The sequence below is a fragment of the Gracilinanus agilis genome, chromosome 3, assembly GCF_016433145.1.
Source record: "Gracilinanus agilis isolate LMUSP501 chromosome 3, AgileGrace, whole genome shotgun sequence".
In the NCBI taxonomy this organism is placed as follows: domain Eukaryota; kingdom Metazoa; phylum Chordata; class Mammalia; order Didelphimorphia; family Didelphidae; genus Gracilinanus; species Gracilinanus agilis.
In genome coordinates, this window is record NC_058132.1 from 236492887 (window position 1) to 236519143 (window position 26257).

Genomic DNA, 26257 nt, shown 5'->3' on the forward strand with positions numbered 1-26257 from the left:
GGCTAAGTAGAGGATGAATTGGAGTGGGGAAGGACTTGAAGCAAGAACATTGATCAGAAACCTATTTCAGCAGTTCAAGGAGAGATATCATGGGTGCTATCCATGGGAAATGGCAGTGTCAGAAGACAGAAGGAGACTTTAGGAGAGATTTTATGAAGATATTTTTTTTTATCCATAAAAGTGAGACAGTAATACTCCTACAAACTACCTCACGAAGGTGGGGGTGAGCAAATGTAAGTAATTATTGTCCTTCCTGACTCTTTAAATTTTGATAAACTCCTCTTAACCCTGATTCCCAACAATCACAAAGAGGCACCCTCTTCCCCAAGTAGTATATATACAATAATAATGTTTTTTAAAATATTTGTATAGGAGATTTTAACTTTTCAAAGTACTTTTTTTTTAAAACCCTTGTACTTCGGTGTATTGTCTCATAGGTGGAAGATTGGTAAGGGTGGGCAATGGGGGTCAAGTGACTTGCCCAGGGTCACACAGCTGGGAAGTGGCTGAGGCTGGATTTGAACCTAGGACCTCCTGTCTCTAGGCCTGACTCTCACTCCACTGAGCTACCCAGCTGCCCCCCAAAGTACTTTTAAGTACACATTCTCATTGATTATCACATCAGGCTCAAAAGCAGCTATTGTGATCCTCATTCTACAGTTGAGAAAATAATCTATTATTTGGCCAGTTGAGCAAGGGATGATGCAGGCTTGCCATGTTGGGTGGTCCTGTGCCTCCTTTGTCTCACAACTCATACCAAAGTTCTTCAGAGAGATGAAGGATAACAACCAACCTATGTAGTACCATTCTGTGGTAGAGCATCAGCAATGATCTTTGTCCTCAAGGCGTGACCTGTGAGTGGCCAAACCCACTTCTAAGACCTTTTCACATCTATATTTATATATTTATCTGCTAAAATGCCCAATTATTCAGAAAACTCCCAAATTATTTTGGATAAATGGGTATTTATGCCACTTGGAACACATTTTTCTCATTCTACCCACCACTGCCTTCATCATCTTTCTAAAGCATAGTTTTAAAAAAGTTTCACTGACCCTCACCCCTCCTCGTATTTTCCACCACATAAAGTTCAAACTCCTTATTTGGGCATTTGAGGCTTTTCAAAATCTTACTCCACATTCCCTTTATAGCCTAACCTCTTTGCATACTCTTTGCTCCTGTCATAGTGTATATTTTCCAATCTCATTATTCTCTTCCCTGCTTCTGCATATTTGCTCATATAAACAGCTGGGCTGCACTGTGGATAGAGCATTGGGACTGGAGTCAGGAAGACTCCTGAATTAAAATCTGCCCTCAGACACTTTCTAGTTGCGTGATAAGTTCCTGGGCAAGTCACTTCACCGTATTTGCCCCAATTTCCTCATCTGTAAAATAAGCTGGATGAGGAAATGACAAACCACTCTAGTATCTTTTCCAAGAAAATCCCAAAAGGGGTTGGGACAGTCAGACATGACTGAACCACAAACATGTATTTGCTTATATTGTTCTTTGTCTCTGATCCTTCAAGCCTTCTGGGGGTCACCTGACTACCTCCACCTCTTGAGATCTTGAAATCTAGGCCATTTTACAAACCCCAGTTTAGCTGCTTTCTCTAAAAGGAAGATTAAGTGTTCAATGACATGTTTCTGTCTCCCTCGCCTATACCTATAATCACTCTTGGGATCTTTTGTAGTGCTTTATTTGAACCACTTCAATGCACCTATTAAAAATATTATAGTTATTTATGTGTGATATCCCACTAAGTTGTATGCTCTGGAGAACACTTAAGGTTTCTAGAAAACATGGCAGCATTTAACAAATGCTGAAATATGTACATATCTGTGCAGAGTTGCAATGCCAATTTCCCCATACATGAAGGAAGAAGCCCTTGTGAATGTGTATCTATCACTTATGTTTATATGTACTTATTTCTTTTGTCCTATTCCTATGATTAGGCCATAGACTGCTCCTTGAAGGTAATTTCCATATCTCCCTACTTCCTTTGTAACTTCCATAGTGGCTGCTCTAATGTTGGTACTTGACTCTCAGAATAAAGGAAAACAAAAGTTCTTTCAGGCAGTGAGCAGTTCAGGTTCAGGAAATGGAGTTGGCCCAGATACAAAATTAATTGTATCACACAGTCTCATATTACATATTAATTTGACAGTATATTATAGGGGATGTCTAGGTGGCTTAGTGGATGCAGACCTAGAGATGGGAGGTCCTGGGTTCAAATCTGACCTCAGGCACTTCCCAGCTGTGTGGCCCTAGGCAACTCATTTAACACCAATTGCCTAGCCCCTACTGCTCTTCTTGGAACCAATTTACAATATTAATTCGCAAGATAAGAGTTTTAAAAAAAGTATATTATAGCAAGTTCAAATAGCTATGGAACATGATTTTTCCAATAAAAATATTGTGTTAAAAATTAATTCTATCATTTTCAAAGCATCAAGAAATACAAACTCTGGCAATCTTTACTTCTAAGATGTTTTTGTACCCTCAACAACCAACTTGAAGGCTACGTATAGAAAAAAGAGAAAGAAAGAAAAAAAAACCCATCAAAATAAAACCTTGAACTTTAATGCCATCTACTGGCAGCCTACTGTGCCTGACATTGCTCAAAAGTCCTACATGCAAACAGGAGAACTGGGTACAATATGAGTTTTATTATATGAAAAAGGCATGATGAAGATAATTTAAGAGAGTTTGGATTTGGTACTTTTAAAAATAATGTAATAATTTTACTCTGTAGAGTTCTCTGAGAAGTCATGTGATGAAATTTTTCCAAGTTCATTTTACTTTTTTTATTTTTAGCAATTATCACTGAGCATTAATTAACTGTCTGCTATATGTCATGTAATGTGCTAGAAATTAATGATATATAAATAAAGAATAAAAAAACCACCCTTCACAAGGTATGTTCAAACAAAGGCATTTATAATCAGTTGAGCATAGAATTATACATTTGAAAATGAGGTGAAATTTTTATCAATATGCCTTTTAGAGCCAAAGTTAATTTAAAAAAGAGAATCTGTGCTATAAGGTCATTAGACCTTTGGTCATTACTTATTAATCTAAGAACCATGAAATAACAAGATTATCATTATTATTATTATTATTGGCAAAATGCTTCTCCCATTGACCAAATTTCTGGTTAACTGCTCTCTTTGCCAAAATTGATTGGTCGCATAAAGTTTTGGGGATTATGTTCTCATATACTAAAAAAAAAAAAGTCATCTAGCTGTTCAAAAGCATTTCTAAGTCATCAAAATATATTTAAATAACTGTTTTCTGTGTGCTCAGCATAGTGCAAAGCATTGTAGAGAATAGAAAAGAAATATGGCATGATTCTGTCCTTCAAAGAGTTTACAATTTAGTTGGGGAGCTAAGATATGAAATAAGAGCAAACAATACCATGCAGTTATCATAGCCAAGGAATGAAGTATATAAAGATTACAAGTATGGTAATACAGAAGAGATGGAAATATATGAAGGATGGGGAAGTCAAGAAAGACTTCATGGATTTTGTGATCTGAAAGTTGCCCAAGTCCTAGATTGCAACTAATTAGCAGTGTGACCTTGGGTAAGTACTACTTCACACCTATCAGACTGGCTATAATGAAAGAAAAATGACAAATAATAGAGATGTATGGAAATGGATACACTAATGCACTGTGAACTAAAGTGTAGTTAGTGAAGCTGTAAACTAGTCCGACCATTCTGAAAACCAATTTGGAACCATGTCACAAAAGCTACTAAACTGCATACACATCCCTTTCCTTAGCAATATTACTATTATGTCTATAACCCAAAGAGAACAAAGAAAAAGGACTACAACACTATTTTTAGCAGCTCTTTTTGTGGTGGCAAAGAATTAGAACTGAGGGGATACTCATTATCTGGGGAATGGGAATGGCTGAATAGGTTATGGTATATGACTATCATGGGACACTACTATGTTCTAAAAAATGATAAAGGGGATGGTTTCAGAAAAACCTGGGAAGACTTCAATGAACTGATGCAATGAAATGAGGACCAGAAAAATTTACACAGTTAAAAGCTTTATAATCAATTGTGAAAGACTGACTAACTCTGATCAATGCAATGATGTAACTCAATTCCAAAGGACTTATGATGAAAAATACTATCCACCTTCAAAGAGACAACTGATGGACTCAAAGTGTACAAGTATAAATTTTTTCCCCCCATAACATGGCTAATGCAGAAATTTGTTTCGCATAATGCCATATTTAATGGGTTTTGTATTTCTGGATTTCTCAAGAGGAGGGAGATAATTTGGAAATAAAATTGAATAAAAATGTAACTGGGAAATGTTTAACAAAATACAGTATAATAAAATGCAAAAACTTATTTACATAAAAACATAATTTTACTTTTAGCTTACACATTTTAAAAACAAAAGCACATAAAAAGACCAGAAAATTTTGGGAAATTGGGAATGAGTTAATAGCAGCTGTAATGAAAAAAGACAATTATTTAATTTTATCTAGATGCATTGTTTCAAATTCAGTTTGTAGATAATTATTAATAACCTAGGAAACAATTTGAGCTATAGAATTTATTAGCAATCACTCAATTTTCACAGCCATCATAACAGAATTAAGTCTGTTTTATAAGAATAAGTATAATTTCAAGTACTTTTAGTAGAACTTAAGATGTTGACCACAGAAATAGCTAATGACTGATGCTGCTACCATGAGAGAGTACATAAATACACATTTCTGACCATGAAAATCCTCAGTTCTGTTAATTCTTGGAGTGACTATTATAATATAGGTGATCATTGCTCATTTTTGATATTAACATGCAATCCTGAGATGAAAATGAAATAACTTTTAAGAATTTGTAGCCTTATAGAATTTTAGGGATAGTTCTACTGAAATGCTAATAGGCCAATTAATGATAGTTATTACTTTCTTTTCTATTAGCTTCCCATAAATTACTGGAACAGAAGATAAATGCATTTGTGATGATCTAGCAACAAATCTGAGTAAAAAAGTTCATCATCATACCTATGGTGGTTATAAATTTCCTATGTCTATAACCCCATTAGGGCTTATAGAAGGTACAATCCAATTAAAAAATTTTTTTCTGTAACCCTGATCAGGGCTAAAGGCTTATTATTAATAAGATTCAATAAATACAAAATGAATAAATTCTTTAGACATTCCAGATTCAGAAGTACTGCAATAGTCAGTTGTGCAAATTTCTACCTCAGTCTCATAAATGAAAGTTACCCACAGTAGAGTGATCATCTGTTTAAATTGTCACTATTTAAATGAATATTAATAGTGATGACTATCCCAAAGTTATTAAACAGCTATATGTTTACATATGTGGTTGGTTTATGGAGTATGTAATTTAGAAATCATGACTGGAAGGCATAGAATGAGGTCATAATTAAAGATAAAAAATTCTAATAAAGAATCAGAAAAAAATAAAGCAGGTATAATTCTTTGGGTTATTACAGCTATGAGAGAATTTCTTTGAGTCTTGTCCCCTTTTCCACTTATTACAAATGTTAGTATGAGCAAGTTAACCTCTCTAAGCTTCATTTTCTGTAAAATAGGTCATAGGGTTTTTCTGATTATCAAATGAGAAATGTATGTCAAACACTTTGACAACTTTTAAGCATAAATGTATTATTATTACTGAGGAAATCACCTTTGGAATTAGGGAGTAAGAATAGGACAGGGCTCAAATAGGAAAGGAAAAGCTTAATAATAATAAGTAACATGTATATAATACTTTGGGATTTGAAAATATTTTTATATTTGTGATCTCATTTAAGTATCACAACTCTGTACTTTAGGTAGCAAAGTATTTTATAGAGGAGGAAGGTAAGAATAACCTCATAGAGGTTAAGTGATATGCTGGTGTCATAGGTAATATTTGAACCCAAGTCTTCCTGACTTCAAGTTCAAGATTTTCCATTATACTGATCCTGAAACTATTCTGACATTTCTCCTGATAGGTCAGAATAACTGAGAGAGATTTTCCTTTGATAAAACTAGTTTTAGCATTCCATATAATCTTATATAAGAGACAAAAATCCACACTGTATTTGGCTTAATTGTTTTTTTAAAGTGTTTTTGATCCCAGATAGTTCAATGGTCACATCCTTTCCTCCTTTTATAGCCATTTAATTTTCTTATAAAAATAATCTCAATTGTTGTTATCAGTAATATTAATCTGAAAAAACACCCATTATTTTCTGGTAGAGAGTTAATAGCCAAAGTCAAATTAGTTGTAATGAGAAGGAAAACAAACTTGGAAAGTGTTTTTGCAACCTGAACAATTAAAAAAAAGTGTCTGACAAAATGAGACTACAGAGTACTGGAAATACTCTGTTGTAAAATATTTAATGGGTAAATGTAGAAATCTAAGGAAATGCTTCAAATTCAACTTTTAATCACAAAGATTTTTTGGAGGTAACATCAAAAAAATAAACTTTAAAATGCATATATATTCTGAACACGATTAAGAAAATTGTGTAGCAACACTACAATGGCCAAACCAGTAATACAATTTTTCTTAGAAGTTCTGTATCACAAAACAATCCATGACAACATTTTGCCTTTGGGAGATGAGTGAATCTTTCATGCAAACTATTTTTCCCACGTGAGAAAAAAAAATTCCTTATCCTTTAGAAGGATGGAGATGAAATAATTCAGATTTCTTCATTTTAAAGGGTCTAGTTATTAAACAGCATGATCTCGTGAAAATGGCATTTCTGCATGTTTACAGTCATGCTGAGTAGTTTTTTATATGGAGTTTATAGGTAGGGCTAGAGTTCTGAAGAACAGAGAGTTCTTGATAATCCCTAAACTCCGTATGATCCCAGTTCTAAAATTTTGATCTTAAGATAAAAAACTCTTTTGTGTATTTCTGAAATAATGCAGGTGGAGTAGAATCCAATCTCATTTTTGGAGGTCCCCTACCATAAAAACTGAAGCCTTCTGCACCAAATATGTACAGAATTCAGGCAGCACAATCATGAATCCAAAATAATGTTCTTTTATTCCTACTATGAATGTAATAACATTCTAAGTATGAAACCTTCTGGAGTGACAGATTCTGATTTCTCTATCTTCCATCTTTCCATCTTCAAGTTCCCTTAAAGTTCATCCTATCAAAACAAAGACAAACAAGTGTAAAAACCAATTAGGATAGTATAAACAATTTAACATTTAAGCTTTCGAAATTATTCTCCAATACAACCTCTTCACTAAATAGAAATACATCATAATTTGTGAAATTACAGAATATCAAATTGCTAATGGAACCATTATTTCCCCCTTAATGTTAACAGCAAGCCCTTGTATTGGCTTATACTTGAGTAAATTCATTTAAATGTATTTAATATGGGATATGTAAGGTCTTGCAATACATTTTGAGGCAGTATAATGAAGTTTCCACTGAAGTCCTATTCTTATGCCTAGAATGGCATGAAGATGAACTTGGATTCTACCAGAGAATAAACTGAAGCAAGTGCTATAAAACTGGGAAGGCTGAGGGTATGGGAAGCTACCTTTTCCATTATTCATGGAAGAGCTTAGTTAAGTTCTGAGAAGCACATGACCATCTTGGTTCCAGGATGACTTTTTTTGGCTATAATAACTAAAAAACCCCATATCTACTAATTTAGTTATTATAAATTACATTATTAACATTGAAATAATTATAAATTAGTGAACTGTAAAAAAATGAAAAATTCACAATGATGAATAAACCTACACTGCCCATCTTTAGATTTAATCTAGTTATCACAAACACAAGCCCCTAAAAAAAATGAGTGACATTATCAAGATGGAAGGAAAGTATTTTCTTGACCACTAAAACCATAAAATTTAAAATCATAACCACCACCTCATCTTTCAGATTTAGAATACTATATAACATTGCTACTTGGTCATAAAATTTATGCCAAAGATTCTATGAATTCTCTTTCCTATTTCAAATATTCCTAGAATGATGCAACATTCTTAATAGGAAAAAAGTGAACTGCCCCACGAAGGAAACAAAAACTAGAAGTTGCAATGCTTGATGAAAAGAAAAAAAGATAGGGGGCGGTGAGATATGTAACAAAGACCTATGACAAAATTTTGTAATTTGAAAAATTATAAAGTATATACTTTACAATAAAATTTTGGCACATTTAATTCACCAGGTAAACTAGTTTTTCACATATAAACAAAGAATGAAGTATTAATGGTTGAGAATTACAAATGGTTGCTTTTGTGCATTATGTAATTAAGAGAGCTTTCTTAGTATTTTAGAATGTAAACTATTTTGATTATGGAATATTTCTCAAATGGAAATTCTACAGTAATTTGGAATTTCAGATAGTTTTGCTAATTTTACTATTGATCTTGTATAACAATTTTAGAAAAATTTCTTACATATGACAACTTTTATCATATTAGGTAATTATATTTATTTCTTACCTTGCTTTTAGATTTCTCCCTCTGTGTTTTACTCTGTAGAGCTTTCAATTTTTCATCTAATAAATCAGCAATACTTTTTGCATCTCTGATATCTATCTGCTTGCCAAGAATATTTTTCTAAAATTGGAAGAAAATTACTTAATTATTATCTTTTCTTAACTACTTAATGAAAATGGGACATTCAGGGCCAAAAGGTAGAATAGTGGCCAAAATATGAATAAGCTGTATTTGAAAAATTTGTTTCTTAGTTAACTGTTCAGAAATAAGAAAGTATTTAAAATAGATTTCCCGTCAAGTTGGCTTCCTAAAGGTGATTGACCAGCGAAATTATTTGCTCTGAAGTTCACATCAGATCAAATAATGATTAAGACATACAATGAAAAACTAGAACAAGCTATTTCTTCCATCAATTAAATTCATCTCTATAAACATTTAATAAGCACCTACTAAGCGCCAAGTACTATGGTTAAGTCCTGGGGATATAAAAAGAGGCAAAAGGCAGGGGGCTTATAACCTAACAGGAGAGACAACATAAAAACACCTACTACAAAAAAAGAAAATAAGCTATATTTGGGAAATAATTATTAGAGGGAAGGCACTGGAATTAAGGAGTTGGGGAAAACTTTCTGGGAATTTTAGTTGAGACTTAAAGAGGAAGCCAGGGAGGTCAGTGGTCAGAATGAGAGCATTATAGGCATGGAGGACACAGAGAAAATGTTAGAGCTGAGAGATGGGGTGTCTTATTCAGGGAACAGGTAGGAGGCCAATTTCACTGGAATGAAGAGTACATGTTAGGTAGAAAGATGTAAGAAGACTGGAAAGTTAAGAAGTGGCTAGATTATGAAGTGCTTTGAATACTGTTGGAAGCAAATTTCTCTCTCCATTGTCACTTTTTTTAACATCATCTTTCAGTGACCTGGAGGTCAAAGACCACTGAGTAAATTTAGGTATAGATAAGCCCTCAGAGAAAGGAAGTTAAAGAACCAAGGAACCAACGAGACAGGAAACTGATTCCACAGACACTGGCCCCCTGGGCAGCCCAGGCAAATTAAGAAACTATGGTTGGTTCCCAAGATGTGACATATGAGAGCTAGTGGGTGGAGAAAACTGCTTATAAGGGGAAACCAGGTAGTTTTTGGGGTCTTCTGGCTGGAGTGTGGAGAGTGGAAGGAACCCTTGTAGGAGTTTAACCACAAGCTCTCTACCTCTTTCCTACCTTTCCCTCTCTTTACTACTACTATTACTTTGATTTAATGAAGTTATTAAGCTACTATGAGCCTCATAATTTTAGTTATTACAATACCAAAAAGAGTATTTTATATTTAGAATAGCAATAAAAGGCTATTGGAATTTGTTAAGGGAGTGATGTGATTAGATCTGTGTTTTAGGAAAATCACATAACTGAACAAAAAGTCAGAAAGAATAGGAAAGGGAGGCCCCTCTAGGAAAGGAAGGTTTTCCAGCAAGAAGAGCAGAAACATAGGCAAATATAAAAATCCATGTGATATACAAGGCTTCTGTGTCCAGAGGCAACAAGAGGGCTTCTTTGAGAAAGTCCTCCAGTGGTCAGAAAACCTCATAGTGGGGACCTTTGGAAGCCCTAAGGAACAGCAACAAACAATGTATCTCAGTGTTCAGACCCAGAAGGTCAATGCCCAGGCTCAGAGATTTTGAGGTCCTTAATCTTTAGCTTGGATATGGCAGAGAGAAAAACCAGTACTGTGAATTGCAAAAATCTGGGGTAACTCTTTCTGGGAAGTGGAGATCAGTGTGAAGACCCAGAGGTCCCAAGATAAGATTAAGCAGGGATGGCTACCACACTCAAAAATATAATGTGTATAAATGAGGGAGAGGGGTATGAAAATTCTGGCCTGGTACAATAAGCCCAGGTTTAGCAACTAAAACTAGAAAGCTCAGATCAGTGAGGAAAACACCAAACATCCCCCAATTAAAAAAAATTATTGCTTTAAATGTAAGCAGAAACTCAAAGAGAAAAAAAAAACTGATTTCCCCAAATATTATATGAGTATCTAAAAGAAATAAAGATATAAATGAAGTAAAAATATCTGAGGAAAGAACTAGAAGGTGAATACTTACTTAAAAGAGTAAATGGTAAATCTTAAGCCAAGAAAAGGACTCTCTAAAAATGAGAATAGATTGAAAAGAAATCAATGACTTTATTTGAAGGTAAGTAATAACAAGATTAAAAAATTGTTTAAAATGCAAGCTAATATCAAAAACCAATGCCTTGGAAAACAGGTCAAGGAGAGATAATCAATTAAATTTAATTGGACTTCCTGAAAATCATGATTAAAAAAAGGAAAAGCCTGGATGCTATATTTCAAGAAATAATGAATGAAAATTGCCCAGATCTTAGAATCATAAATCAAAGCCAAGATACAATCCATCGATTGCCTCTTGAAAAGAATCTCAAAAAGTGACCAGGATGGCGTAGCCAAAATCCTGAGTTTCTATGTCAAAGAAAAAAAATACTGCAAGCATCTAGAAAGGAGTTCAAGGAACTATATATAAGATCTAACAGCTTCTACCATTAGTGGAGTGGCTTGGAGTACTATATCCTGAAAGGCAAGAAATGTGCTTTAAATGAGAATTATGTATCCTGCAAAGTATAATCCTATGGGGGAAAAATGGATCTTTAATGGAAATGAAGATTTTCAAGCATTTCTAATGAAAAGACTAAAGTTCAAAAGAGTATGAAATATAAACACAGGAGAAAAAGTTTGAAACACAAACACCACTGGAAATGGTTGTACATAAACATTTTAATAGGAAGCGAAGAAGCAAGTGTTGTTTCAGAACATTAATGTCTTAAAAGGGTATTGAGTTAAATAAAAAAAAAAAACTGAAGACCTGAGGATATACTGATTCTGTTTTGAGAGTGTGAAGGGTGTAAGGAAGGACAAAAGTAATAACTATTACAGAAAGGGAGAAGAAAGGAGCAAAATTTGCTCTTTCTTATAATTGGGATATAAGAGTATACAAAGAAAAAGAAGTGGAGGAAGTGGGCATCAGATGAACCTCTCTCTTATCTGAACTGGACAAAGAAGGCCTGAACATATATACACATATACACATGCACGCACACACACGCGCACGCACACACACTCACTCTCTCTCTCTCTCTCTCTCTCTCTCTCTCTTTCTCTCTTGACAGAAACACCAAACTTATGGGGAAAAAAAAGAGATGGAGATAGGGGAGGAGTTTAAGGAGGACAATACTATAGCTATAAGCAAAACACACTTTGTTTCTTAAGGGGAGACTAAAGAGAGGGAAAAGATTCCATAGAGTCTAATGAATGAAACAAGTGTTTCTTATAGTGATGAAATCACAAGTCGGGGTAAAAAAAAGTGGCACCAATCTATTGATGAATTGGGGAATGGTTTAACAAATTCATACATATGTATGAATAAAATGGAATGTGATTACACCATAAGAAATGAGAAAAAGGGACAATTTCAGAAAATCCTGGGCAGTAGAAACTAATGCAGAATTAAGTGGGCAGAGAAAACCAGAACAATTTTTATAAGGATAACAACACCATAAGGAAAAATAATTATGAAAAATTTTGATCAATGCAAAAATCAAGAATTTCCAGAGTAACTATGGTGAAGCAAGTTACCCACCTTCTAAAAGAGAGGAAACAGTCATAAAGTACAGTCAGATATTTTTGGATTTGTTAGAGGAAGAAGACTAGCAACACTGATGCCAAAAAAAGAGGGTTACTGAAATATTTTTTAAAATGCACAGAACAAAGGAAATTCAGAAGGAAGTATATCTAGCAGCAGTTTCAAAAGTAATGTGAATTGTTTTTTTAAAAAAAGGAAGTGAAGATTCATGGTTTTAAGAGCATTCTTTCTGTATTCTACGGTATGTGCAGAAATGTTCTTTTTTGAGCATTTCAGTTGAGAATAAAAAATATTTAAAACTAATATTATTTACTATGTAAGTATTAGAACAGGTCACTAAGAGTAGTTAATATAAGGGACAGGAGCTGAAGACAAGGTCTCTGAATCTAGAGTTATTGCTCTTATTAAAAAGATACAAAAGAACAGAAAGATGTCAGTTTGGGGTTATCAATGGCCACAGAAGAGTTAATGCCAATAGGTTAGAGTTGATAGATTAGGCTAACAAGTGGAATTGATACAGGCAGGCTGATTAAAGGTCATAATCAATGAACTGTGGTGGAACCTCTAGACTTATTTCCATATTTCCATACCCCTAAGAATTATTAGAGTCAACATAGTTAGGAAGAGATTTTTTTTTGAGGTGGGGAGAGAGGAAAGAGGTGGGCAAAGGAAGAGTTTCCAATTGTGCCAAATAGAAAAAAATCATTAAATTTTCTGCAGAGGACAGAATTCATTCTATATGCAAGGTTGGTTTAAACAAAGATTGAATGAAAGATCAGTTGGACTACTCCAATTAAGCATTCATATATTCTTATCAGTAATTAAAAAAAAACAACCCTTACCTTCTGTCTTTCAAGTGACAACCAGTTCCAAAGCAAAAGAGCAGTAAAGGTTATTAGGCAATTGGGATTAAGTGATTTGTCCAAGGTCAAACAGCTAGGAAGTATTAAGGTCACATCTGAACCCAGGACACATCCTGTCCCCCTGCCTATCACTGAGCCATCCTGTCCCTTTGTCACTTATTTTTAACAAAGTGTATGAGTGTGTATTTAGCTGGGGGTAGGGTAGGGAAGAGGATGTAAAAGGTATTTATAAGTTAGGAACTCTACATCAGAACATTATTTCATTAGAAAACCTAGATTTTTTCAGGTCTAGATGAAATAAAACCAGGTTTTGTATATTTTATCTTAAGGTTTTCAAAAATTGAATTTCTAATAACATTTCTATGAAAACAAAAATATTTTATATATTCATAGATAAAATGTACATTAATTTGAGAACACAACTCCTATGATTCTAATGTTAAGATTCAAGTTTTGCCTAGAAAAGTATTACTGAGAAATGTGCAATTTCAGCCTGCTCTTCTTTCTTTAAAGAATTATGTTTTCTAAATAGTAAAACATTTTGTCAGAAAAAATTCTTATAGAGTACCTATTTAGCTAGATTACAAGTCTTGGGCTTATCAAAAGTAATCTGTTCAAAGCTAAAATTTAATCTTTTCATGGAAGATGAGAAAAAATGAACCAATCCAGAGATGCTAAATCCAATAGCACATAGCAAAGTCCAAGATCATTTATCTAGTTAGTGAATGCAGCTGAGATCAGATTGTGAAAGGCTAGATTCTAGTATTTTTATAATGTTTACTTCCTTAAAGGCTTAAGATCAAACCTTGAAGATCTAAAATAAAATCATTATTTAATGAGTATAATAGGTATAATCAACAAGGCTCATAAAATATGGTTTTCCTATTTTCTCAATGAGTAAACATTCTAAGGAAAGGAAACTCTACTAGAAAAATAATTGTTTATTTTTCAATTTTTAAAATTTTGCTTAATGGAAATGTTTATTTTAGATTAGTTTTAGATACTAAATTTGTTCATTGGAATGGGCATATGGATAAAAGTACTGGCAAAAGATGAGCAGGTCTGAGGGGAAGTAAGAATGAATATGAAATGTGGAGAAACTTTTTCCCCTTTAACATAGAAGGCAAAGGAATTTTTGGTAAAAGGAGATAACTATGAAAGATGGAAGTTAGTTATCAGGGCATATTCTAATCAAATGAAAGTGCTTGAAAACTTCTTGAAATAGCCTTCCTTTGATAGGAGCCATCACTTTCTCTCCTTTCTCTCACTTCTTAACCCCTTATAATCCAGATTCTGTCTTTACTATTCTACCTAAATTGCTCTCTTCAAAGTTACAAAAGTATCTTAATCTTATGGCTTTTTTCCTTATCCTTGATTTCTTTGCTGTCTCTGACACTGTTGATCACTCTCTTCTCCTTGAAACTCTCTAGGTTTTCAGAACACTACTCTCTACTTGTTCAGAATACTACTCTCAATTTGTGAATGTGAAACCCCCCCCACCCTCTTTATGATTATTTTAGTAGCAGCTTAATTATTATTTTAGTATTAGCAGTTTTCTTATTATCACTTGTCTCAATTGTGCAAGACATGATTCTAGAATGACGTTAAGCAATATTCTGAGTCTGAATGAGCAGTCACTTGGATTATGCAAACACTGGATTTGGGTCGAGTGTATGCTCTTTCTGACGTGAATATTAGATTTGACCTAAGTATCATTATTGCAAAGAAAAACCCTAAAATAGACATTAGTTACTACCCATGATTACCTCTTTGGGTATATAGCACACTCCCTTTTCTGCTGATGTAGTATAATTTATTATTGTAATGTTCCTTTATTACTGGACTGTCTCTGTCAGATTCTGATGTTATACTAGTTATACTTGATGTATGCTCATTCTGGTCTCACACCAGAGGTGTATATAATGAGGCCGTTCACAATGCTCAAGGTCTTTGGCCTTGACTAGAGTCCGGCTTTATTGTGAGATTGGCTCCCTCTCAACAAACCTATTTCTTTTTAGCTTGGAGACTTTGTTTTCTTTATTGGTATTTCTTCCGATCAATAATTTTTGCCATAATCTCACTGTTCCTTCTCTGCCTCTTTTGTTGGATCTTCTTCCAGATCACACAATTTAATTAGAGGAGTCCCTCAAACCCTTTTTTCTTCTCCCTCTATAATTTTCCACTTGATCTCATCAGCACCCATGGGATAATTCTCAAATCTACCTATCCTGCCCCAATTTCTTTGCTGACCTCTAATGTTGTATCTCCAACTCCCTTTCAGTTATTTTGAAATGGATATACAGAAAGCATCTTAAACTCACTATATCCAGTTCCTTAACCATATGCAGTTAAATAATACTCATCTCTTGGCATATATTATACTTACCTTGTTTCCTTGATAGGGATAAAATTTGACAGTAGGATAAGCTCTGATGCCAGCATTCTGGCAAGTATAAGCATGAGCTTGACAATCTACTTTTCCAGCTTTCACTTTTCCTTTAATAGTCTAAAGAAGGGAGAAAAAAGTTTACTAAGCTTTATATTGGCAGAAGCCATTTAGATAGGTTTCCTCTGAGTAGCTATTACTATAGAAATAGGAGTAAAAATGTTAGTTTTCTGTATCAAAGGATCAACAACCAAACATTTTTACAAACTTTCTTTTACTTCCCACACCTACCACTTAATTTAAAAAAGAGAGCTTAGAAGGGAAATTCTAAAAATGCCTATTTTTTATACTTGTCTGGAATAATCATGATGTAGTATTACCAAGAAAAGCAATTACACCAAATATATATAAATGGCTACTTTCTGAGGGAGGATGAAGAAAGGGAACTAATTTGTTTAAGATGCTGGCTAAGAAGTGGAGGAAGATTATAGCTATAGGAGGAAAAGGTATACTAAGAAAAAAGAAAAATAGCAAAAGTCAAGGGATTTTCCTTTTTCCCCAGGAGAAAAAATGGCTGCTAAACTTCAGAATTTGATTACATATTCAATGACTTTAAAAAATTGTAATATAAATAATATATAGAGTCCTATTAACCTTAAATAGGCATAAATTATTAAGGAACTATATACTATTTGTATTTATTACAGAGATGAATACACTTCTATTACAGGTAAGAAACATAGCTTTTCTGAATTCAAATGAAGACTTCAGAAAAGTAATTTCAAATAATGTTTTTTAGCATTTAACATTAAGAAACTAAACCAAAGAGGAAGAGATCTATAAATATTTACTTAATGATTAAAATAGGTATTACAAATTAGTGAAAAGGATGAATAACACTTACCCTAGCCAAAAGCTCAAATTCTGGGGCAAAATTTCTGCAAGGTCCACACCAAGGAGCATAGAAATCAACTACCCAATGATCTTTCCCTTCTAATACTTTGTCATTGAAAGTCTGCGGTGTAAGCTCTATGGACACCTGAGGCAAATATCTGTGGCAAGCCATCAAAAGCATTTTCCACCACATAAAAATAAGGAAAACATTTAAAAGGTAATAATGTAAGACATCTTATAATCTTCAAAATACTTCAATGTAATATTACCTTCTATTGTACTATTTATAAAATATTTTCATATGCATATTTTTAGTCTAACAGTCTTATGACATAGGCAGAGCAGAAATTATCTCTATTTAAACATTCCCTTATTTGCAAAAGCAAAAAATGCTATCAAATTTTACTGCACACTTTTAATAAACTTAAAGACAGAATATGATAGTGATAATACACATGAAGCAATATTAATAAACTATAAAAATAAGAGAAAGGCATGCAATTCTTAAACATCTGATTTTACTCACGCTAGAGCCCAGGTTCTTAGAGAATATGCATCTCTGTCCCATTCATTGTAAGTACTATAAGAGATAAAACAATGTATCATATTTACTGATATCCCATATATATTTACAAATTATACAAAAGCACCATCAAAGTTCATTGTTAACTAGTGAGAGCTATTACTTAGGAAATAATGTATTTTTAAAAATAACTGCCAAGGGGCAGCTGGGTAGCTCAGTGGATTGAGAGTCAGGCCTAGAGACGGGAGGTCCTAGGTTCAAACCTGGCCTCAGCCACTTCCCAGCTGTGTGATCCTGGGCAAGTCACTTGACCCCCATTGCCCACCCTTACCACTCTTCCACCTATAAGCCAATACACAGAAGTTAAGGGTTTAAAAAAATTAAATAAAATAAAAAAATAACTGCCAGTTACCTTCACCTACAACCTTACTATTCCATCCTTGGAAAAAAATAGCCATTGCTTTAATGGTGTCACTTGTATTTATAGATTTGCCTTTTTTCAGTCTTAGAATGACCATTATTTCTGCTCATAATTAGCCCCAGCCATTTTTTGCAAAATAGTAGCCATTTAGTTGTGGATAAACATAAATTTTTAGATGTATTTAATAACCAGAAGACTAGGTATATTTAAAACTTTAAAATATTGTATTTCTAAGAGTACTTTTAGGTACTAGGATATTTTTTACTATTTTAACCCTACTTGCAAACCTTAAAATATTTTGTAAAAGCTAGATATTATGATGGTGTTATGTAGCAGTGACCCTGTGTTCTAGAGGGCTATGGTAGCAACATATAATCTCCTCCAGGTCATACATAGATCAAGCTGGAAAGGCTTAAATTGATGTTATATATCTCTTGGCTATTTAGGGATGTTCCAGATGAGCTTAATGGCAATTAATTTTTTTGTAGTAAGTCCTAAAGGCCCTTTACTAAGTCAACGAGGTGCTGATTTGGAAGCTCGAAATGTTCTGAAATGATCTATCACTTCTAGTTATTTTATGTATCCGCATAGTAGATCTAAGGAGGTGGTAAACAGAATAGTATAGGTCAGCTCACTGAGGGCCTCTAAATTTTTTTTGCTACGGGTATGTTTGACATACTTTCAGTTATTTATCTATAAAATGAAAGCATTGGACTACATAGCCTAAAGCTACCATCCTATGATTTTTCTGTTAATTACCTGTCCCCTATAGGATCCCTTGTCCTGGGAGCAGACTAATAAACTACTATAAAAGGGTAGAAGTTTCTAGAGCTTTCAGGTCATTGCAGATAAAACAGATTTTATACTATAATTACAATTTTATACACTGTTGATGTATATCATCATTAACCTAAAACAGCAAATATAAAATCTATTGCATTTATATGCCAACTATATAGATATATGTCATAAATGTCTTCAAGTTTAAAAAATACTTACTAATATTGATGAGCTGAGTTTGATTTTAGAGGGTAAAGCCTTATATCAGGAAATTTCTTGACTTGCTCCTGGCTACAAAATGAATAATACTTTTGGCAGTCTACACTGCCAACACTGATCAGACCATTTAACAACTACAAGGGAAAAATAAGACATCATAAACAAAATATTGAAAAGTGATTAGAAAAAATCTGCTATAAATTTATTTCTAAATATTTTTAAACTAAAAAACTAATAATCCATCATTCAAGTATTCAGAAAACAAACAACCCTTTGACTTAATAATAAATTTAAGTGATACCACAAAGAAATAAAAAATTTTGCTCTCACAAGGGCCTTATGCCCTTCGAGCCAAAGAAATAAGTATTGTCAAAGTGGAAGCTCTTAGAAATTATGCTGTATGAATTTTTAAAGAGCTCATCTCTCACAATTACTTCAGATAAAGTGGTTTTAATTCATCTTTTGTAAGAAAAAAATTAAGGTCTTTGTGACAAATAAGAGAGCCTAAAATAATGATAGTGTATTCATTCAATGCTGTCACAAAGTCATACTTGCTTAAAATTTTTAAATGTAAAAATGTATTGAAAAGACAAAGTATTAATGTCAATCTCTTGAAAACAAATTAAAAACATTTATAATTAAAACCTCTGTAATAGGGGATGTAATCTCAGTACTTGTACCAAAATGGGTAATTTCTAATCTCATTTTTTTTAAATTAAAATTTGTAGTTAAACCTACTTTTTCTCTCTCCCCTTTCCCAAGCTAATCCAAATGGTTATCATTGTTTAGATCTAATAAATAAGAAATTTAAAAATCGAATCCCTTATACAATATGTCACATCTGTTTTTATTTTAAATCCTATAGTTTGGAAAGAAGTTAAGTTGCAAAGGCAAGGCAGACTTTCATTTCAAATAAGACACTGCAAAAAGGCAGGATGATATATCAACTATATACACACAGCAGTCTTTGACATCACAGAGACTGGCAACAACTCAGATTCAAATATCAATGAAACATAAATAGGCAGATTGCTCTATTTCTCAACCTGCAGTTTGTGTATAGTTTGTGTATAGATTTCAGGGAGCCTGTGAACTTGGTTGGTAAATTATATATATTCGACCTAATTTGTTTTCTTTGCAATCTTACATATTTTATGAATTTAAAAACATTATTTGGAGGGTACATAAGCATCGCCAGATTGTCAAAAGAGTTCACGACACACAAAAATACTCCTGACCTACTGTAGAAATAGGCCGAGTAGTTCAAAATGTGGTAGAAGTTCAAGTGCCATTGTCAAAAAGTTAGATAAAAGACTGTCTCACCTTATCTGCAGCTATTCATTTAAGTTTTATGCCTGACATATCAAATGTAGTTATGAGTTAAGAGGATAATTAAGACTTCAGGGGAAAAAAAATTCTCTTTTACCCGTGCCATCCTTTTCCACTCTGGCATTAACATTTGGCATGGTCTGCACCAAGGAGAATAAAAATCAACCATCCAGATTTCATCACGTTTTCTCTTCTTAACTAGTTCATTGAATGTCTCTGGTGTTAGAGAAATGACAGAAGGGTTCCTCAGATCCTAAATATACCAGAAATAAGAGAATATAGTTTTAAACAATATATCAAATTCAATTAATCATCTAGCATTTATAAAGCATGTATGTGCCAAATACTATGTGGGGGATACAAAAACAAAATAATATCTCCCCACTCCAATCCATCTCCCCCCAAACCAATAGGAGGCTTTCTGGAAGGGTGGGGTAAACACAAGGAGAGACGGTTCTGGAAATGTGGTAGCCATTCATGGACCCAATCGTACTCTTGGTCAGTTCAGGGATTTTGACTAGCTTCATTTTTGACCTAGATTGGTTTGTACCCCCCTCAGACAACAGCTTTGTGACCTCTTCACTTCCAGAGTTTGTCATGCCGGAAGTGGACTTACTGTGGACACCTAATTTATTAGGGAAAGATGAACTGGCTCTATTCAAGAATATAATCATTATTGATGTTCCTTTTCCTATGGCTCTCCTTACTGCATTAATCTTAGAATTTTTAAGCTTACTACTTTTATTCTGCCTTCAGTAGCTGCCATTAAAACTTCTATATGAGGGGAAAGTAAGAACATGAATCATGTAACCATGATAACTTTTCTAAAAAATAAAAATTATTAAAAAAAACTTCTATAGGAAAACATGCAATGAAATTTTACATAGCTCTAAAGTTTAGAATTAACTTTGAGTTACCATGCTTTTGAGGCCTTAAAACTATTGTAAGGCAAAATGTAATTAATTAGCTTATAATCATTTTGTTAATGTTAAATTGAAACTGTGTGATTTATATTAAGAGATAGTTCCAGTTATTAGTAGATTGAATAACTGTGTATTAGAGATAATAATCTTAAAAATAATCAAGAAACAATCATAGATAAAATGTACTGTGCCAATTATTATAGTAAGATTAATTCTCTGTGCACTTTTGACCCTGAATTCTCAGAATTGTGTCACAAGGCAGGGGAGGCATAGAGAATCCACCCTATGGTGTGCTGAACATCTGGCACCGAAAGGGCAAATCCTCATAGTGGCCCCCTAACTTACAAGGGTGGGCTCAAGGCCTGCTCATTTCAGCACTGCTTATACTTATACTTATGCTATGAATATCTATGATCCCTAGAACTTGGGGTTGCAAACCACATTGGGGAGTCTGTAGTTCCTGACTTTTGTGACCTATAGCTCTCACAATAAAGTCACACTTACTCAGATCTTTGCCCAGTTCTTTTTCTTTCATCACCATTAACACTGATACAGAATTTACCAATTAAGTGTACACATACACACACACACACACACACACACACACACACACACACACACACATAGAACAGCAGTAATAAAAGGTAGCTTAATATACCTCTATAAATTCTAAAATCTCTTCAGCTGAATGATGTCCCTCATATTCATGAATATTGGACTGGTTGAACACCACTGTTGTTGGATAAGCTTGAATGTTATACTATTGGAAAAGAAAGGAGAAATAAAAATAATGGTCAGAATTTTCAACACAATGTATTATAAGTTTGAACCTGCCTGATTTATTAAGAGTTTGAAATATGTAGTTGGCTATTTATTGTTTGTGAGTAGACATTTTAGCTAGGCTAAGAAGGTTGGAAATACTGCGATGAACTCTCTTATGAACATATGGCTCTTTCTATATCCATAGCTTATACAGTAGCTAAATTATGGAAATGCTTCGACTAGGAGATGTGTGATTGATATCTATTTTCACTTGTCTTAGTGAGAGGTTGTTGAAGGCTATAAAGGGCAGGATATTGCCTTACCTTTAAGGCTTCCTGTTACTGAGTTAAGAACAATGGGAAGAGTAGTTGATGGTGCCAAATTCTGCATCTTAGCACTACTTTATAATCTTTATTCAAAGCTAATAATCACACTTTTCCTTTTTAATTGTAGTAACATTCTTCTGCATCCTTCCTATTGACTGATCTATCTATATATCCATCCATTAATCTGTCTGTCTATTTATCTAATGGAAAGACAATATTACAAATAAAACAAAATGTACTGCACAGCACCTGCTTCAGCCACCTTCATGGCCTTTGGAACAAATTGTTCTCATTCGCCCATTCTCCTAGGGGAAGACACTTAGGGTAGGCATTGAATGTAGGATGATGTCAACCCCAGGGGTACCTGAAGTTTGATGCCCATTGGTTATCCTCAACCTAATTTAATTTAACCCACCAGAATTAACAGTTGACTGATTTTGAGGGGTCATTTTGATTTCAATGAACAAATCAAGGTCCTCATTTTTCATCAAATGCAAACACAGTAGGGAAGAATATAAATTACTCCTCAGTGATCTCTTGATGTCAAGAAAGATGAATGAAAATAATGTATAAAAAACATTCTTATCTTTAGACTACTCTGAAGAAATGTTATATACATATGAAAAGATAATATGTTAAAACTTTTTAATAGTTTATAGCAAAACCCCTGTTCATTTTTCAAGGCTAATTTCATATTCAAAAAGTTAAAACTATTTTTGGAACTTGAATGTATATAGTAGAGATTCAAAATTAGCAATAGGACACTTAATGAGTTTTGGGGGAAAACCATACATTTTGGGTCAAGGAAAATTAAAAAAATAAATATGAGGTTTCTTTAAACTTATATACTATCTCCGTCAATGGGACTATTATCTCAATGATTTGGATATTCATTCCTTATGACGCCCCTAAGCTTACTGCTAGAAATCTTTTCCTATGTCCTTTTTATGGTTTGTGAATACCAGCTTACCACTCATTCTAGCTATATGTTTGGATCATTTTTTTCCAATTTAATTCAACAAGCACTTATTTATTGCTTATTTTATCCTAGATCCTGGTATAAAACAGAAATGAAGGAGTTTCATTCTTGAGATTCCTATATGTAACTTGAAGGAGTAGGATGAGAATGATTTGTCTCAGATTCTTTCAGGTAATAGTCAGCTTTGGAATATTAGGTTTCTGGATCTATGATTTTAATGTTGCTGGAATTGTTCAAGTCACTAATAATGAGTATATTTAAAAACTTGTAGAAAATGTATGAAAGAAAGCACTACTGCACAAACAGTAGCAATAGTCCTATGCAAAATCCATCTTGTTTTGTGAGTTTGATAGCGTCAAATGTTTAACAGACAGTTTTATACATGGAGAAATTGAGTATGGAGAGAAAGTAATATCAAGATTACTTAAGCTAAGGACATAACTTTTAAAAAAAAACCATTAGATTAATAAGCAGAAAGAGCATATCCTTAAATGAAATAATGATTAAATTTCCTTATTTATATGAATATTTCCCTTTGTGGCATTTCCAACACTTTATAATAAAACTTTTACAACTTCCAGAGCCATTTTTGTGGATGAGATACTGAAAGAAGTCACAGGGTTCAAAGGGATAGTATATGGCAAAGTTATGGCAAAATCAAGGATCTCTGTTTCCTCATTATTTCCTGTGCAGTCTTGAAAGGCCTTTAAAATTGGCTTTGATGGTGCCATGTAATCCAAAAAGAAATCTAAAAAGCAAGGTGGATACAATCTGTCTGAGAGACAGCAATATGATGAAGAGAGATTTGGACTCAAATTTAATAGCTGGGTGATCCTGGGCAGGTTGCTAAGATTCTCAGTTTTGATTTATATTATCTATAAAATTTGGAAAATTAAAATACTTCCATTACTCTTCCTCATCGGGCTATCCTGAGTTAGGTGCTTGTCTAATTATATATTTCCTGACTATTATTATCAACTCATAAAATACGGGGTTTGTTTCTCAATGAATCATGTTACATACCTTGGATGAAATCCTTAGAATCAATACTATATATTGGTTCCAAGGCAGAAGAATAGTAAGGACTAGGCAATGGAGGTTAAGTGACTTGCTCAGGTCACACAGCTAGGAAGCGTCTGAGGCTAAATTTGAACTCAGGATCTCCCATCTACCCACTGAGCCACCTAGCTGCCCCACTAACAAAATTTTCAAAGAAGTTTCTTTGCTATAAACTTTTCTGCTTAGAAAACAACTATTAGGAAAAAATTACAACTTTTTATATTTATATCATACCATGTTGCAGAGGCCTTCATGGATTGTACAATCAAGAGTGCCAAATTTAAGCTGCCCGTTTAGCTGCTTTGATGCTTTCCGTAATTCTGGCAACAAAGCTCGACAAGGTGGACACCACTTGATAGAAAAAGATTAGTTACCATCAGGAAAGAGAAAACAAAAGAACTCTACAATTTCTGTAACAAGTCAATTAAGCAATTATTCCTTTAATGCACATTACAATACCCATTCTGCATAATGCATTAAGTAGAGATTTCTGCATATCAGTAAATCCAAATACCCATTATTTCAGTGGTGTATCTTCATATATAAGAGTACCACCTGGCTATAATTTTAGTTTCTGAGAACTTCTGAAACTTATCAGGATTAAATGAATTTTCAAGGGCCACAAAGAGCCAGAGGCAGGGCTGGAATCAGGTCTTTCAAACTCCAAATCCAGCACTCTTTCCACTATATGTTGCTTACTCAATATACATTATGCAAATCAATTACTCCTTGAAATGGCATGTCCCTCAATTTTCATTTGTTGATAAAAGTGTAACAGTTGACAGAATCAAACAGTACAGTGTTTGGAGTAATAATCATGGGACTCCATACTGAAATCAATCAACAAGCATTTATTCAGTATCTCCTAAATACTGAGGATACAAATAAAGAAATAAAGATGCTTTTGTCACAAAGGAAACAATTCCAAAAAGTATGTTAAATATGCCAATATTTTTAATCTTGAAAAAAGTAAGATACAAATATAACTTACTTACAGGTGTAAAGAAATCAACAAGCCATGGTTCTTTTTCTTTGTCAGGAAAATTCTGAGGTCCAAGTGTGACAACATGAGAATCAACACTTTCTTTAGCAAATGCAAGGATATGGTATAGAATCTTCTTTCCTTTGAAAATAGATGAAAAGAAAGACACTATTACAACTACCTTTCATATATATAGAAAATATTCATATTTTCTGTATTCAAAATATTAACTATAAGATGACAATCTAATAAAAAACAAATTTAAGTTTTTTTATTCTATTTTAATGTGATTTTATTCCCAATTATGTATTTTTAAAAAAATCTTTTTTCTGTATAGAATTCTTAATAACCTGAGTTCCAGTTAAAGAAGATCATAGTATCATATATTAGGAGATGGAAGGGACTGGACATCATCCTTTCATATTACAGATGTGAAAGCTAAGGTCCAGGGACACTAAATGGGTTGCCCAGGATACTAAAATATTAAGTGTCAGACGAAGGATTTGTATGCAGGTCATCTGATTCCAGAGTCAGTGTTTTTTCCATTGCCAATTATCTATTATGAGACTGTAAAAAAATAAATTACTCATTTTATCTGCTTTGACTGGCATGTACATCTTGTGTCCCCTTATTTTATAGACAGAGAAACTGATATATAGAACTTATAAAAGTAATTTGCCCCAAACTACAAACCAGTTAGTGGCAGAATAAGACCTAAAAGATAGATCTTTTGATTTCCAATCCAATACTCTTTTTCATGATGTTGTATATATCTATAAGGAAGGGGAAAAGAATAAGCATTTATATATGGCTTTCTATATACTAGGCACTATTGTGCTAAACCTTTTATAATTATTATCTCATTTGATTCTTCCAATAATCCTGGGAGGTTAGAGTTCCAGGTCTGGAATCAGGAAGATTCATCTGGCCATAGATACTAGCTGTGTGAACCTGGGAAAGTCACTTAATCCTGTTTGTCTCAGTTTCTTCATCTGTAATATGGTTTTTTTTTTAAATCCTTGTACTTCGGTGTATTGTCTCATAGGTGGAAGATTGGTAAGGGTGGGCAATGGGGGGTCAAGTGACTTGCCCAGGGTCACACAGCTGGGAAGTGGCTGAGGCCGGGTTTGAACCTGGGACCTGGCTACCCAGCTGCCCCCTCTTCATCTGTAATATGAACTAGAGAAGTAAATAGCAAACCACTTCAGTATCTTTGCCAAGAAAACTCCAAATAGGATCACAATAAATCAGACAAAATGATAGAACAACAACAATGTAGCCAAAATCAGAAGAGAAACAACAAATTGGGAAAAAATCTTTATAACAAAAAACTCTGACAGGGGTCTAATTACTCAAATATACAAGGAGTTAAACCAATTGTGTAAAAAATCAAGCCATTCCCCAATTGAAAAATGGGCAAGAGACATGAATAGGCAATTTTCAGATAAAGAAATCAAAAGTATCAATAAGCACATGAGAAAGTGTTCTAAATCTCTGATAATTAGAGAAATGCAAATCAAAACAACTCTGAGGTATCACCTCACACCTAGCAGATTGGCTAAAATGAAAGAAGGGGAGAGTAATGAATGCTGGAGGGGATGTGGCAAAATTGGGACATTAATGCATTGTTGGTGGAGTTGTGAAATGACGCAACCATTCTGGCTAGCAATTTGGAACTATGCTCAAAGGGCT

The 26257-nt window shown here is 33.6% G+C and overlaps 1 protein-coding gene across 1 annotated transcript in view; it reads right to left on the minus strand.

Moving 5' to 3' along the window:
- Nucleotides 1–7025: 7025 nt before the first annotated feature.
- Nucleotides 7026–26257, minus strand: part of DNAJC10 (DnaJ heat shock protein family (Hsp40) member C10) — a 34473-nt gene continuing 15241 nt past the window's right edge. Inside the window, exons 13-22 of the mRNA XM_044669731.1 lie at nt 24579–24706; nt 23818–23934; nt 21116–21217; nt 19632–19787; nt 18206–18339; nt 16789–16842; nt 16273–16420; nt 15369–15488; nt 8472–8588; nt 7026–7153 (exon numbers count right to left, since the gene is read on the minus strand). Coding sequence (XP_044525666.1) covers nt 7142–7153; nt 8472–8588; nt 15369–15488; nt 16273–16420; nt 16789–16842; nt 18206–18339; nt 19632–19787; nt 21116–21217; nt 23818–23934; nt 24579–24706 — 1088 coding nt within the window. The 3' untranslated portion in view covers nt 7026–7141. The remainder of the gene's footprint in view (nt 7154–8471; nt 8589–15368; nt 15489–16272; nt 16421–16788; nt 16843–18205; nt 18340–19631; nt 19788–21115; nt 21218–23817; nt 23935–24578; nt 24707–26257) is intronic.